The sequence below is a fragment of the Xiphias gladius genome, chromosome 9, assembly GCF_016859285.1.
Source record: "Xiphias gladius isolate SHS-SW01 ecotype Sanya breed wild chromosome 9, ASM1685928v1, whole genome shotgun sequence".
Classification (NCBI taxonomy): domain Eukaryota; kingdom Metazoa; phylum Chordata; class Actinopteri; order Istiophoriformes; family Xiphiidae; genus Xiphias; species Xiphias gladius.
In genome coordinates this window covers 701,033-716,280 of record NC_053408.1, presented here as the reverse complement: position 1 = coordinate 716,280, position 15,248 = coordinate 701,033, and the positions used below count along the sequence as shown (strand labels likewise).

At 45.3% G+C, this 15,248-nt stretch overlaps 1 protein-coding gene across 1 annotated transcript; it reads right to left on the bottom strand.

Moving 5' to 3' along the window:
• Positions 1-228: 228 nt before the first annotated feature.
• Positions 229-13,185, bottom strand: asah2 (N-acylsphingosine amidohydrolase 2). Its single transcript, XM_040134911.1, has 20 exons — positions 12,017-13,185; positions 11,240-11,343; positions 9,201-9,344; positions 8,596-8,772; positions 7,836-7,963; positions 7,468-7,545; positions 6,833-6,953; positions 6,430-6,555; positions 6,248-6,334; positions 5,624-5,728; positions 5,260-5,341; positions 5,053-5,168; positions 4,342-4,436; positions 3,692-3,731; positions 3,511-3,609; positions 3,195-3,290; positions 2,472-2,621; positions 1,987-2,043; positions 1,759-1,847; positions 229-912 (listed from the first exon to the last, which is right to left on the bottom strand). The coding sequence occupies exons 1-20, from the start codon at positions 12,144-12,146 to the stop codon at positions 717-719; spliced, it is 2,220 nt and encodes a 739-aa protein (XP_039990845.1). The 5' UTR covers positions 12,147-13,185; the 3' UTR covers positions 229-716.
• Positions 13,186-15,248: the final 2,063 nt, after the last annotated feature.

Genomic DNA, 15,248 nt, shown 5'->3' with positions numbered 1-15,248 from the left:
CCTGACGTCTGTGGTAAAATGTGTCAGTGTGTCACTAAGGATCAAAATACTCAGCATTTCTCAATCCTCTGATGGTTTTCTGCCCTCAACTGTTGAATGCTGACTCTCAGTGCACGTCAGTGTTGAAGTTATGACCCTATTCATGCTTGACAGTTGAACATGGACTCATGCTGTGAGGATAAAACTGTCCCTGTGTTGTGTGATTCTGGTTTGCCTGACAAATTTCTATACAGACATGGTTCAAATAAATATTTTTGCTATTAACACAGTTTTGTCATTTTACTTACGTTGGAATCACAGTCTCTTGGTGGTTGCTTGTGTCAATTTGAAAAATAGATTTCAGGTTGGATTCCCGGCTCCTCCTGTCCACATGTCAGAGTGTCCTTGGGCAAGACACGAACCCCAAGTGGCTCCTGACGTGCAGGGGTGAATGAGAGGCACAGTTTTAAAGTAACTGTAAAGTTGTTTGCTTGGCATCATTTATTTCTCTGAATTTCTCAGGACATTAACTTTGAGCTTTAACACATTTTTACTCATTTTACAAATGTGGCCCCCCCTCCTTTAAATCTGTTCCTCAGTCTGAGCGCCCTGTTGAAAAGTTCCTTAACCCGCCCCTGATGGAAACGGCTGTTACAGAAAGTCCTAGAGAAGTCCCGGAGACTTCCTTTGAGTCCATGGCCTTGTATTTCTGTTCCCTGACGATCAGGATCGGGTCGTCACTGATAGTAAAAGCTGGCGGTGACTCTGAAGACGTCGGACGTGCCTTCGTACGGTGTGATGACGGGTGACAGGGGTCTTGGTTTGTAGTGTCCGAAGTGTTTGATCCTGTAGGAGCCGCTCGGGGCCGACGGGGGAATGTGCCACTCGACTGTGGCGTTACTCTGCCCGTTTGAACCCTTCAGCCAGTGAAACCTGCAGCGAGAGACGTCAATTAATATCCCCAAAGACACCTGAAGTAAAAAGGTCGGCCTAAGCAGGGCCACACCTGGCACCTGCTTTTGATTTAGTTTTAGCCTTCGGGCACGGTCACGTAAGTTGACACAGTTTATTCATAAGATTTTGTATTTGTATCATGGCCTCCTGTCTCCTGTCTGTAAACCATGTGTACTGAACAGTGTGGTAGAGCTTTGAGGTATTTGTGCTCGTACAATTTTCTTTTCATGCCACCTTCCACATCTACTCTTATTCTCTATTTCAGGAGGAAATATTGTTCTTTTAACTCCACTACAATTATTTGACAGCTTTAGTTACTTTATAAATAAAGATTTACACACAAATATGTGAGGAGCTTATAAAACAAGAGGCTTTGTCAAATATTACACTATCCAACAGTATATACAGGTTATTGTCAACTGGCATTTCTCACTATTTTCTGAAATTTTACCAACCAATCAAACAAATCTGAAGAATCCATAATAATAAAATAATCATTAGTTGCAGTCACATATAAAATAGTTGAAAAAAAGCTGCACATCATCCAACAACAACGGCGAAAGGCTGTTTACACAGGAATGCTTACGTAATAATAATCTAATGATGTAATATACAGTACAACAGTCATATGAGACAGGAGTACTTCTGCTTTTAATACTTTAAGTACATTTTCTGGATCATAGTTGCATACTTCCTCTTAACATTTTCATGCGGGACTTTTACTTGTAACAGATTACTTTGTAATCGGTGTTGTATTAGTACTTAGGTAAAGGATCTGATCTTGTTGCATCACAAAGAGTACACACCTACTACACACTAACCTACCTGGTCTCCCATGATGCATCAGTGTGCACAACCTCCCAAGTTCCTGTTCTGTTGTCATAAATCTCCACAGTGACAAAAGTTTTATCTCTCTGCAATGGACAGCGGGACCGAGGAGGTTAGAGAGGAAGGAAAGCAAGAGCAAAGAAACAACGACAAATAAAGCAACAGGGAAACAAACAGACAAATAATTAAAGCAGTAAAAACAAAGAAGCAGTTTGTGGGTCTTACGATGTCTCCAGAATGCCTGGGGTTCCCTGCTACGAATGTGACAGAGACAACGTCCCCCTGAAAAACACGTTAAAATGCTTCAGTTCATGTATGGTGACATAGAAACAGCGGGGTGTCATCAGCATAGAGCTGGATTAACCAGATTCATTAAGCTCTAACAAGTCTCTTATCAAAACTTTTATCTCTCCTGGTTGTTTTTGAGTAACAACCACTGATGTAGGAAACAGTCGGGAAATGTTCGCAGCTTCTCATTCATTGACGCCGTCAGCAGATGTAGATGATATCAGCTGTAGATGACTAATGGTAATTAATACAAAACTTTAGTCTGCTGGTTAACGTGCTCTCTCTGCCAAAGACTGTTTGTGAGTGAGGACATATATGATAGATCAATATCTGGAGCTCGTTAAGCTCAGAGTTCCGGGTCAAAACTTACTTAAAGCTTATTTCAGCCCTAATAAATACCAGCGTGTGAATGTGTGCCCTACCTGTCTATAGACGGGGTAAACCTGCTGCAGGACGTCTCCAAAACTGTTGTTCTTTGGTTTTTTGTCAACAGGGGCCTTAGGCAGCAGATTGAAGAGGTTCTTCTTAAAGAAGGGAGGCTGAGGGCCGACGGGCAGCTCCGACACTCGGTCCTGAAAACACAAAAACAGTAACACACACAGTATCACTGTCAGTGTCCCAGTAATACAAGAACCATACTGAGACCTTCCGATTTCTTTCAGTCCAATTATTATTCTTTATCTTTATGTATTTTATGTTTAGGCACCTACCTAATTTGTAAAGGGGAATTTTTGAGTTTGGCTCATTATTTCATGTTTTAATTTGAATGTAAATATACTGTATGTTGTTGAAGAAGCTAACTGCAACAACATATGGTGACTTACTTCCAAGCTACGTCGAGATTATACATGTATTTACTGTACGTTTATATTGTGGGGACACATTTAAGTTCAGTGTTTACTCATTGTAATTTACGATACATAAAAATATTATTAATATTCATGATATGGTGTTTGTAGTTTTATTCTTCTTCCAACTCATCTCAAAACTAGTAAAAGTTACTCCTTAAAAAGCTGACAAGCATCTTCGTCAGCATGGAGAGTCATGTGTCAGAATGGCAGAACAGGAGCCTCCATGTTTCCAGTGGATTGCGTTCATTTTCCGACATGGCATCAGTATTACGGGTGTAATCCAGTCTGTCACACCTGTGCGATGGCTCTGGCCAGACCTCTGAACTTGTGCAGGTAGGCACTGAGCGTGTGCGGACCGTAGATGGTGGAGGCCCCTTCGTACCGCTGCACCTGAAAAAAGCAAGAAACAAATCACTGCCAGTAGAGAGAGAGGCCCAACGCCTCCCTCTGCTTTCAGTCTATCTGCCAACTGTTGACTGTCCTGGATAATTTAACAATACGGAAGGTTTATGTTCTGACCATCAAGTTGACTCTGTTTAACTTAACTCAACTTTAATTTGGTGGATGGCTCTAAATACTACAATACCCATGAGCCTCGGCTGCCGTGTACCTGGTACTCTTCATAGGTGGTGATGTAGTGTGTGTACACGTTACTGAGGCCAGCAATCACCACCTCCGTGTCCCTGAACGTCCCCTCCGACTCCAGCTCCTAAGATAAAGGCACAGTGATATCACCCGACAAGTTTCAGGCGTTTAGTTCTGCTGACGTTTGCCTTCGTGTTGTTTCTCACCCGTTTCACAGCTTCTCTTAACCTCCTCCCTGACATGGTTCTGTTAATGTGAAGAGCAAAGCAACAAGGTCAGGATGAAGACGCGTCGTGAGCGATGCAGGTAGTGTGGCAGGTTCCCGTGGTGAGGACTCGGAAACGTTCATTGGTGTCGGAAAAACTGAAGACAGTTCCGCCGACGTTAATACCGAGTCTAATTGACACTGAATGAATATTATCTGATGAGAGTTGATAATCGTAATTTCCCCCGGGGACTTTTTTAAATCCTTCACTGTCATTGTCCTTTTCAGGGTTGAAAAAGTTTCTCTAAAGGAATTTTCTCGAGTCAAAAACATTCAATCTGTATTCTAATATTCTCAATATTCTATTTTACCATTCAAGTGGACGGGAAGTGGTCTCAGACTTTTGGACCCCACTGAGCGTGAGTGTGTGTTTGTGTCTCTATATATAGACTTATGTGACATATAGTATCAGTAGGAGTATTAGTACGATCAGTCATAGTACTATCACTAGTGTCATCGGTAGTAACAGTAACATTACCAGTAGCGTTATCAGTATTATTAACTGTGCCGTCGTCGTATTGACAGCAGTAGTTAGCTGTAATCATTAGCAGTAGCCTAAAATTATGATTAGTATCAGTGAGGCGTCGTTACGTGAGCTCTCCAGGAACAGCTACGACAGCTACGGATCCAATGGTGAGGATCTGGACGTCGACAATCTGGGGATGCCAGGGCAGAGGCCAGCTCATCTGCGCACACACACAACACACACAACACACACAACGACGCTGTGTTTACAGTAACACACGACTGACTTCACTTCATTTACATGGCAGATCGCAGCTTTTGGGTCAGGCTGGTCTGAGTCACTCGGATGAAACAAATATGTTCTGACGTGTTTGTTTGTCAATATCGGTTTTTTATTGTTTTCATTTCTCAGCACTTTTATTTTTGTATTTTATTTGACCATATGTAGCACCGGCATGAGCAATGCCAGTTGGGTTTAACTGGCCTTACGAGGACCTCAAGTGTCTCTCCATGATAGATCTGGAAAGTTGGTTTAAATTTTCCCCATTCAGATTTTTCCCGTCTCATTTACAGGGAAAAAGCCGATAAACCTGTGGAGCAGTGTGACCCAGCTTTGGATTGCGTCTAATTCAGTGTATTGATATTTGAAGTTTTTACAGTTTTTTTTTTTAATCACCTAGTGTTTAATCGGGCCCTGTAGGAGGGAAACCTGGTCCGTGGCCCCCAGATAGCCTGAGTTTGAGATCCGTTTTCTCTTCAAACCAGCTCACGGATCAGGGAGAGATGTTTTTATTTAAAGCTTGTGTATCTGCTATTAAAGCTCGGCCGCCTCCTCACCTCCCCCGTGTTGAACAGGATCGGTTTGGGATGATGACATTCCTGCGTCTGATTGGACGGCTTGCCGAGGAGAGCGTCTCTGATCCCGTCCCAGAACGGGTCGCCGTCCACGGCGCCTTCACAGAGAGAGGGGGGCTGATTTATCTGAATTCCAACCAAAAGCGGCGGAGTAACAGTAGAATGCGGATAGAATGACATTAGAATCACCCTGAGTAAAGTTGAGGTCTCCTCCTCCATCTGTTGTTCCTGCTGCAAAACTGTGACCCAGAGCTGGTTTACATGTGCTGACCTGACACACATGCAAACACACACCACATACATTAAAATCGAATACGATGCACTGAGATGTACAGAGAAAACACACATGGACGCAGCGGGACAAAAAAAGAAGGATTATTCCCGTCAGCACCCGGGTCTCAGATCCTGGATCGTTCAGCAGTCTGTCATGTGGCTCCCTTCACAGGTTTAGACAGGAACGGTCCAGAAACCAACCGAAGAACCGACATGTATTGTTTATTTAACGTTTACGTCTTCGGACGTGTGTTCGTGTGTTAGTGTGTGTGTTGCTGACCGTGTGTGTGCTGTTGATCTGAACGGTAACATCCGTCATGTTGACCCACTGATGAGCAGAGTGAAGGAAACCGGTCACCTCCTCGACTGCGTTAGCGTACAGCTCCTGCAGGGGGCAGCAGCACAAACACGCGATCATGATTTTCCCACCTGTAAAGACTGACTTACACCTATACACTTAGAACGTAAACCCAAGTCGTAACCGTGAAATAAAACGTGTACCTGGTGGGGACGTTGGTTTTGTCCCCATAGGGGATGCGAATCCCCACAATGCACTGCGGGAACAGACTGGCGTTCCCACGGCGTATTTAATACAAGTACTACACTTGATTACATTCATACGCTGCTAGTTAACTCACTAGTGACAAAATCTCGTCCTTTGTTTACTGTGTTCTACTGTGTGTCATTAAGAAACACTGCATTTCTTTACTGTTTTTCTTTACTTTTCCGTCAGTTGCATATTTGATCAACATTTAGGTAAATATAGGCGTCAGACTGGATTCTGTACCAAAACCTTGATCGGGACGTCCCCGGTTTGAAAGGCGATAGATCACATTTTCATTTTCACGTGAAACTGTTTGTCCCGACAGACAGGTAACGGAAGACTTTACTCATGAAGACAAACCTTGGCCTTCCTGTAGATGTTGTGTCCGACGATCCTCGTGCTGTCGAACATGTCGTTTCCAGGTCCGAACGCCTGACACATCTTAGTCTGACAGACACACACTTATTGTTTACTGTCTGCTGATCATGCTGTACGAATATATGTATGAGCTTGTGTGTGTGTGTGTGTGTGTGTGTGTTTACCCCTCCAACAGGACACGAGCTGTTCAGGTAGTCGCAGGGCAGTCCGGTGTTCACACAGTAAGGTCCTCTGGTGTTTGGACTGACGTCACCGAGGTTACTGGAGGAGAAACCAGCGACGAAACCTCCCTGAGTTATAGCGCACACACACACACACACACACACACACGCACACACACACACACACACACACACACGCACACACACACACACACACACACACACACACACACACACACACACACACACACACCATCTTTCAGGACTCTGGGGCTCTGTAGCACTGAAATCGACACAATTTACTAAGCCACCAGGTAGACTTGGAGAAAGTTGAGACTTCTCTATCTCCACTATTTGAGAATTTGCAGCTTATATATATGTATGTGTGTCAGCCGGGTCCTGTCACCTGTCCAGGTAGCTCTCCGGGGTTCTTGTCCTGCTCCAGCAGGTAGGAGGCATAGCCCATGTTGTCGCTGCTCACCATGCGGTTGGTGTAATTCATGCTGACAGCGTGGACGGCGAACCAGCTGCGAGGAGGGACAGAGTCCTAATGACAGTCTGAACGGTGTAGGTGGAGTTAGGGCTCAGTCACATGCAAGCGTTTAAGATGGGAATCTTCACGTCAGACTAACCGTGGAGACTTATTGTCCCGTAAGGAACCGAGCTGAGCAGCCTGATACGTGACCGTCAGTAATTTTGTCAGCTCAGAGAGGGTTTGTCCTTCTTCGATAACTCTTTATTGAATGAAATGATGAACAATCCCGAGAACAGAATATCGGGGGAGTGAACAGAAGAGTAGAGAGGGAATAGAAAGAAGCTCAGAGAGACGATGTGACGGACAAATGCGAGCTCCTCTCCATTACAGAACAGTGAAGCTGCAAAAGGGAGCTACAGAGACCATTTTGGTCAGATTCTCGTCTCATTTATTCTTTGATCAGATTTTTCCCGATTGAAATCATCACCTTGTTCAGTTCATTGTGTATAAACAAAAATAAACGATTATCATTGTTATTCTCAATGGATGGTTCTGTGTGTTTTTACCTGAGCATACCGATCCCGTCTCCGTCCAGATCAGTGAACTTCAGCACCAACACCCGTTTGTCCGTGTTCCACTTATACCTGAAGAGATCAATAACAATACTAATCAATAATGTCCTCCTGTATCGGAGGGAAAGTATAAGAGCAATGTCTCTCCGGTGCTGAAAAAGTGAGTGTCTGAAACAACATGAACGACAAATGATGCGAGCAAACACCGACGAAGCTCATGATAAATCATCAAAAATGTGTCGCACATGAACGCACATTCAGGCTATGTGAGACATATTTTCCATCTGACATTGGACATGCTTTTAAATGAAAAAGATGATATTAGTGCTACTTCCTCCCTCTCTCCCGGGCTCATTGCGTACCTACGTCTCTCTTCCTCCGGGTTGTTCAGGTAGGAGTGAGGACTTCTGTTCAGGCTGCTGTCGTCCAGCTCTCCTCTGTTCCTGTAGATCCTGCCGGGCCTCACGTTACGATGGGCTAAGTCTATACTCTGGAAACGAGGTTTACAGTCATCAATACGTGTTTGTCACAAATCGGCTCAGGGAAGGTGACAGGAAGGACGTCCCCGCGTATCCACGTTATCCAGTGGACACGTGTTACATTACGCTTCATCAGGTTTCTGCAGCGGAACTTGGCTGATTGTTGCGTCTTTTGAGTTGGAAAGCAAAGTTTAAAAAAAGTTTTAAGGATTGTAATTCTTTAATAACGCGTCCTCTGCAGACGTCTTTAGACTCTGTGACTGCAAAAGGCTGCAGCTGGTGTGAAAACACGAAGGGGAACGTTTATTAAGGATGTGTGGCCCCTCGCTAGACAATAAACCGTCAAATCGCGTTTGTGTTTATTTACTAGAGGTTTCGTGTGGGTAAAGTGGAAAAAAAGAGCCAGAGCAAGAAATTACATGTTTGGACTCCTGCCATGTGTATTTTAAAGCAGGCGTTTAAAATTTGTTTGCAACATATGGAAGGAGGGAATGTAAATGTACAGATATTCATACCCACTAAATGACGATGATTCTATGGGCACCCTGATGGTTTAGTTTAGTTCGTGGTGCTCTGGAGGAACGTGTTGCTGAATGACCCCTGCAGGGCATGAATATAAACTCGCAGAGAGACACACACACACCTTGACGATGCCGTTGACCAGCGGCCCGATGGACGCCTTGATGTAACCTTTAGTGCTGATCATGAGAAGTGTGTACTGGAAATATCCGCCTGGTGCACAGTGAGTGTGAGTCCCGCTCAGAACCACGTTATCCTGCCGGTACAGGTCCCCGTACTTCACCTGCAAGGCCTGCAGAACCTGAACACACACACAGCCGTGTCTCCGTGACTTCAGAGGACATTACATTGACTTACATTCGTTTCCTGACACTTACTCTAACCTTCATCCTCACCACTACTTTCCTAAACCAAACCCAAACCATGTCTTCACCGTAAAATTTAACCATTTACGTTATGGGGACTTGTCTTATGGGGACTTGCTTTTTGTCCCGTACGACAAGTCCCCATAACCATTTCTACTATTGATACTTAAGTACATTTTGCTGTCAATACTTGTAATGGAGTATTTTTACATTGTGGTATTTCTACTTTTACTATACATAAAGGATCTGAATACTTCTTCTACTGCCATATTACCTGTGTTCACAATGTTGTGGCTGATTGGTGTATGTGAACTGTGTGTGTGTGTGTGTGTGTGTGTGTGTGTGTGTGTGTGTGTGTGTCCACCTCCAGTCGTAGCCTCTGTGATATCATTCCTACGTCTGCGGTGACGAACACGACTCTCCGCTTCCCGTCGTCGATGATAAAGGCTCGGCTGTACAGGCGAGTGTGTATGCCTGCAGCCGTCTGCTGAGGGTTTGCATAACCCATCTAAATGTACACACATAAATACACACAGGCACTAAACTCGGTGCGATCACCTCAAGAGAAAATATTAATGGTGATAAATTCATGTCTGGTCAAGGACGCTAGAACTAGAGCCCCATTTTTTTTAGCCTGTGTCTGTTTCCATTCAGTCAAACTGTCCCATTAAAAGCTGCTGAATCAGCTGAGATCAGCTCCTGTTCTCAGCGTAGCCGTGGACGTTCAGACAACTGTCACTGGGTCACTGTGACGCTGAAGGAAACTTAAAAACATGAAGATTCTGAACGAAGTTCTGCAGCCTCTTTTTCCTCTGGTTTCTCAGTGGAATTCTGGAGCTTTATTGTTGAGGGACATCAGAGATAGAGAGAGAGGAAGTTAAACTGAATCTCACAGCGTCTTTCGTGTCTGTGTGTTCGGATTTGACTGAGTTATGACTCTAAGAAGAAGAAGTGCGATTTTCAGTGCAATCAGGTGAAAGATGTGTGTGTCAGCTCCAACTGCTGATAGTGTTGATCAACGGGCCACGTCTGCCAAACTACGATGACCAACTTCTCGTTGCTTTTAAGTTGAAGAAGATAAATCCAGATTCACAACGAATGATCCAAAATCAAATGAACTTCACTCAGATATCCAAGTATGGAACGGGGCTCGGTGCGGGTTAGCGTCAGTATGCTAGCTCTCACTAAAAACAAATCTTAACATCGCTGGGCTGAAAAAGAAATATTCATACAGGTTGACCTGAGGGTTTATTGTCCTCTTACTGCAGACTGAGACTGAGACGGTTTGATGGCTCAGACTTCAGCAGAGAAACCATAAAGATTATCAGTCCAAACACACCCGCTCAGACAGGAACTTTGGAGTTTGATTCCCTGCAGATCAAAAGCGTTTGTCTTCCTAAACTCCTCAGCAGGCTGCCGTCTAGTCCCACGTTGCTCCACTGCAGCTTTCCTCAGAAACACTCTGTGGACATGTCGCTGTGTTATATGTTTTAGGGGTAAACAGGGCGTTTTCAAAGGGCAAGCGTTGCCTTGTGTCCCGAAACGCTCACAGTCGACCCACTTCGAAGTCAGCATCAGACGGATGGAAGACAAATGAAGAATTCAACAGATCGGTGAAAAAGGGTTCAGCTCTCTGGTTCCCAGGTTGAGTCCGGATGTTTGCAGCGGTCTGAGTCCTGCTACCAGATGATCAACTACGTGTCCGCCCAATCCCTTATACAGCTGCAAGATCTGATCGGGTTTCAGGGAGCAGAGTTTGTCTGATTTGGTCTAGTTATGGCAGAGCGTTGGCAGCAGGGATTGGATTCTGGGGTGTTGTTCGCCTCAACCCTGGCCTGAGTCTAGCGACGAGGATCGCTGATTTTGGGTCAGGAATATTTGCTACCTGGGCTATCATTTGATACCAACCTAACACCGACAGAACAGATACACTTCAGTTTTATGTGCTTGAGTCACGGTTTACGTGTAAACTGAGCGGGTGTGAGGTGTCTTTTTACACGTCATAAGGCTCGGACTTGCTCCTCCAGGCTGCCCAGCGTCATTTAGAGGCGTCTGCGCGGCCGTTTCCTCCGCACGACTCTGCAACCCATGCAAAGACCCATAACGCCCTTCTCTGTGTAGGTCCACAGAGACGCATCAGCGAAGCAGGACTGATGGCGGTGGGAGCAGCGAGCTCCCAGGTTCTACGTAAAACACCTGGGAGTCCTTTTTGTCTCTGCGTGGACACACGGCAGTCGTTGCGGCCTCAAAGTGGACAGTTGAATATGCTTTCTATATAAAACCTCAGAACAGTGGTGAAACAGTTCACCTTTTGAACGCACCATGAGTTGTACTCATTGCCTCTGGACATGGAAGAAGCAGCGTGGCAGGAAGCCTTGAGGTACTGAGGGTTTTGGTACTGACCAGAGGGATTTCGGCAGGTGGTCCGGTGCAGTCGGCTCGGCCCACTCCGATCAGGTAAGGTTTCTGCTGAGAATCCGGACTGGGAGGAAGGGTTGGCTCCGGACCTGGAAGGAGACCAGAGAAGGGTAACCGGAGATTTTAAAGGTCCATACCGCTGAGCTTTCCTGCTTTAGCTTTTTACAAATATGAATTCTACACATCCCTGCTGAACATTTTTCAAATCATCCATCAGTTTTTATATTGACTTTCTGTCCTTTGGCTTAATTTCTATGGAGACCCAACTCCACTGACTTGAGACCTGCAGCAGAGACATGAACAATGTTTAGTCAACTCTTTTTCTTTGTTTCGTGGCACGTTTTGTGGTGATTATTTCTTCTTTATCAGCTAACTACACAACTTTTATTTCATTTAATCGTTCAGATGAGCAACACCTACACTGTTCCACTTTGCACCACAAACAACAACTTTACCGTCAGAATCATAATCTGCAAAAGGCTGTAATCACATGATAGAAAGTGAACATCTGGACTTTAACGACTAAGGCTGGTTTCATTTGATTTTTCTCCCACTGTCATTTATTCTCATGTTTAGGCTCAAACCAACAGTGTTGGTCAAAAACTGACGTGTTTTTGATGGTTTTTGGAAACAATGGAGCTCTATGGCTCAGAGGAACATCAGCCTGTAGATACATATCAGACTAACACTTGAGTTTCTATTTTAGGCTTCCTGTTCTAAATGTGTGTGTGTGTGTGTGTGTGTGTGTGTGTGTGTTCTCACCCGGGTGTGTTTTCCAGATAGCTATCAGTGTGATCAGCGTCACACACACAGCCGTCATGAGGACGAAGAGGACGACCAGCATTGCCTCCAGAGCAGAGAGACCACAACACGCCGACTTCCTGTCCGCCATAATGGACAACACTGTGTGGGTGGTGGAGACATTTCAAAACTTTGTTTTAATGATCTGAACAGAGACACACACTTCTTCCGATACAGATCGTGAGAGAGACCGACATCAATAGACACTAGTAGTGAAAAGTCCTGTTACTTTTGTCCGGGTGGAAGCAGCGGAACATATCGATTATTGAAGGAGCAGATATTTTCTAACACATTTGTTCATCTTTTCTTCTGATAATTCAACCGGGAGAGTTTCTCATTCAGCAACACTGAACGTGAGAAGACAAACCGGACTTTTATTTCTTTCCAGAACTCCTGATGCCTGAAATAATTCGGACACAACACATTGATACTTATGAAGGGACTCGGGGGTCATTTCAGGAACTCGTGCTCAATGAGACGATACGGAGCTCAACAGGTGTGTTTCCTTCCACCACACAACCTGAGTGGAAACGCTGCAAAACAAAGAAATAAATGAAATAAAGTTGAACGTCTGTGAAAAGTGTTTCCTTCAACTCCACCGGCTGCTCATCTCCATTAAAAAAGCTTTGTTGAACTTTGTTCTACAGTCAGTTGGAGCCTCGAGACAGAACAGTGGGGTTTAACCGTAGCCGCCATAAATTACTGGATGATGAAAAAACAACTTCCATCAGCTCAAAAATCTGATCTCAGCTCTGTTTCCTCTGAGCCACAGGATCATCCTGGACTCCAGGTAATCTCACAGGGAACTAGAAAAAGCTAGTAGCAAATGATGCGGATCTGCCCCAAAATGCAAAGATTTCTTCCCTGGCCCCTGGTCCAGCCCTCCACCAAGTTTTGGTGCAACTCGGTTCTGTAGTTTTTGTTTAATCCTGCTGACAAACATACAAACCTGCAAACAGACACGGGTGAAAGCAGAACCTCCTTGGAGGACGTAACAAACCTGAGTCCGGACATGAATATCTAAACAGAGCTCGGACGGATCAGAATCCGCGTTAAGACGACACGACGGTACTCGCCTTCGGCTGGTGCGTAGGTCCCAGGAGTGTTGACTCAGTCTGATCCCAGGTGTGTTTTACAGCTCAGATCCACTGGCTGACTGAAGCAGTTCAGCTGTTATCTCACTGATAAACAGTCCAGGGGAAGAGAAGCTCTTTCACAAACATTTGCAAGGTACACGCTCCAAAGGTTACCACCTGAGCGGCGCGCAGCTTATAGATTATAGATCCCGAGCGGTGATTACAGATAACACAGATTTTACAAGTGATTAAGTCACAATAAATCCATTCAAGCTACAGTTCATTCTTGACCTTGACCCTGGAAAGGTCCGCTTACTCGTATGTTTCAGAGCTTTTGATCGTATTACAAGACCTTCATCCGGAGATGGAGTTTGCTCCACCTATAGTCAGTTTGCACTGGACTGGCCAGGTTTTGGGCGTTGGTGGGCCACGTCCTGGTGTTCCCACAGGTGACCTGTGACGGGGATAGGCTGCAGCGGAGCGGGGAAGCTTGATGTCATCTCTTAGAGCAAGGCCTTGGAACCTGCGCTGTATCTCGCCAAGCACCCTGTTCAGTTACAAACAGGGTTACGTTTTTGATGAGCTCTGGCTCCAGTTCTTATTGTGTCTAAAGGCACTTCCTGTGGGTTCTTTTGGACAAAAGCGTCCACGGGATCAGGGTAACTTAACAGCTTTTATTGTCAGCCGCCCCCAGTAAACGGATGGCCCCACCAGAGCGCTCTCAGACAGCTCTCATTAAGGTAAGGCCAGGCCTCCTCCCAGGCTACAGCGGTAACCCCTGGACCTGACTGGCAAACCAAAAGGAACTTAATGATCTGGAACCTGCAGCTTCCCATGTGAACGGCCTGAGAGACTCGGTTCTTCTTGTGTTTCTGTTGTCTTGTGATATTTGTATGTGTGGCCAACAGCCATTGGCTGGCTGGCAGTAGTCTAAGGAGCTACTTTTGTCACGTGAGTCAACAACATTTGCCGTTTCAGCTCGTTCTGGCGTTCACTTTGTTTAGAACCCAAGTTTCCTCCTACACTGTGTTGTATTACATCTATTTGCTATTTTACCCCATAACGCGAATTGTTAAATTCTAGGGTGAAGACTAGGGTTAAAGTAAAGGTAAGATTAGGTGTAGTTTACGATTAGTCTGAGGTTAGGGCAAATCAATATTAGTCAATGTAAGGGCCTCTAAAGTGATGGAAACACAACTGTGTGTGTGTGTGTGTGTGTGTGTGTGTGTGTGTGTGTGTGTGTGTGTGTGTGTGTGTGTGTGTGTGTGTGTGTGTGTGTGTGTGTGTGTGTGTGTGTGTGGGCTCAAATCAGACTCACTGTAACTGCTATAAAGCACTGACCATGCAATGAAACAATTAAGGTTTCAGCGCTTAACAGGGCTGTTTTGCATATTCTTCAGATGAAGAAGGGATGATTTACCATCCCATAAAGCTGAAGCATTCAACCCCTAGAGAACTGCACCTACTCTCAGTCACGGTGGATGTGGCGTCATAGTCTGGGGCCGGTGAAGTGGTGGAGTAATGCAAAAGGAAGATGACCTCAGGATTCCTCAGGACAACACCAACGCATCAGCTAGAAAGTTCAGCCTTAGCCCCGTCCCAAAGGGGTGTTGGGATGGTTAAACCAAGCTGAAATGGAACGTGCTTCACGGATTCCTGATGAAAACCTGGACTGCCCTGAAAAGAGGAGTTGACACGGGAAAAAGAGCAGATTTCCCTGAACTCTACCGGTTCTCTTTAGAGAAGAGGTTAAAGATCCGACCAGAGTTCTGCCAGAAGCTCGGCGACGGCCGTCAAAGGTTAAACTGAGGTCAAGGGACACGCAACCAAATACTACCTGTGCAGTCTGTACATTTTTGATTCATTAGGCTACACACAATACACTCATTAAAAGAAGCCAATATTCTGCTCCATGAGTGGAGCTCGGGGCTTGATGCTGCAGCGCAGCACGTCGCCTGGCTCTGGACGGAGAGAGAGGCTGGCCCGCCGACCGACGGTCCCATCCTTCCCAGGGCCACGCCTTCTATCACCTGAAGACCGGTCCTGATCCGCCAAGGGAGGTAGCAGTGACTGACGTCACAGTGAAAGGTGTTCTCCTCCTCCATGGGAAACACAAG

What these genes read in the sequence shown, in the direction of transcription:
- asah2 (XM_040134911.1), bottom strand. Translation starts at nt 12,146, where the DNA reads ATGGCGGACAGGAAGTCGGCGTGTTGTGGTCTCTCTGCTCTGGAGGCA. An exon ending in TGGTCAACGGCATCGTCAAG is followed by an intron (nt 7,964 to 8,595) that starts GTGTGTGTGTGT and finishes CCTCGTTTCCAG; the next exon opens with AGTATAGACTTAGCCCATCG. An exon ending in ACATCTACAGGAAGGCCAAG is followed by an intron (nt 5,729 to 6,247) that starts GTTTGTCTTCAT and finishes TGCCCCCTGCAG; the next exon opens with GAGCTGTACGCTAACGCAGT.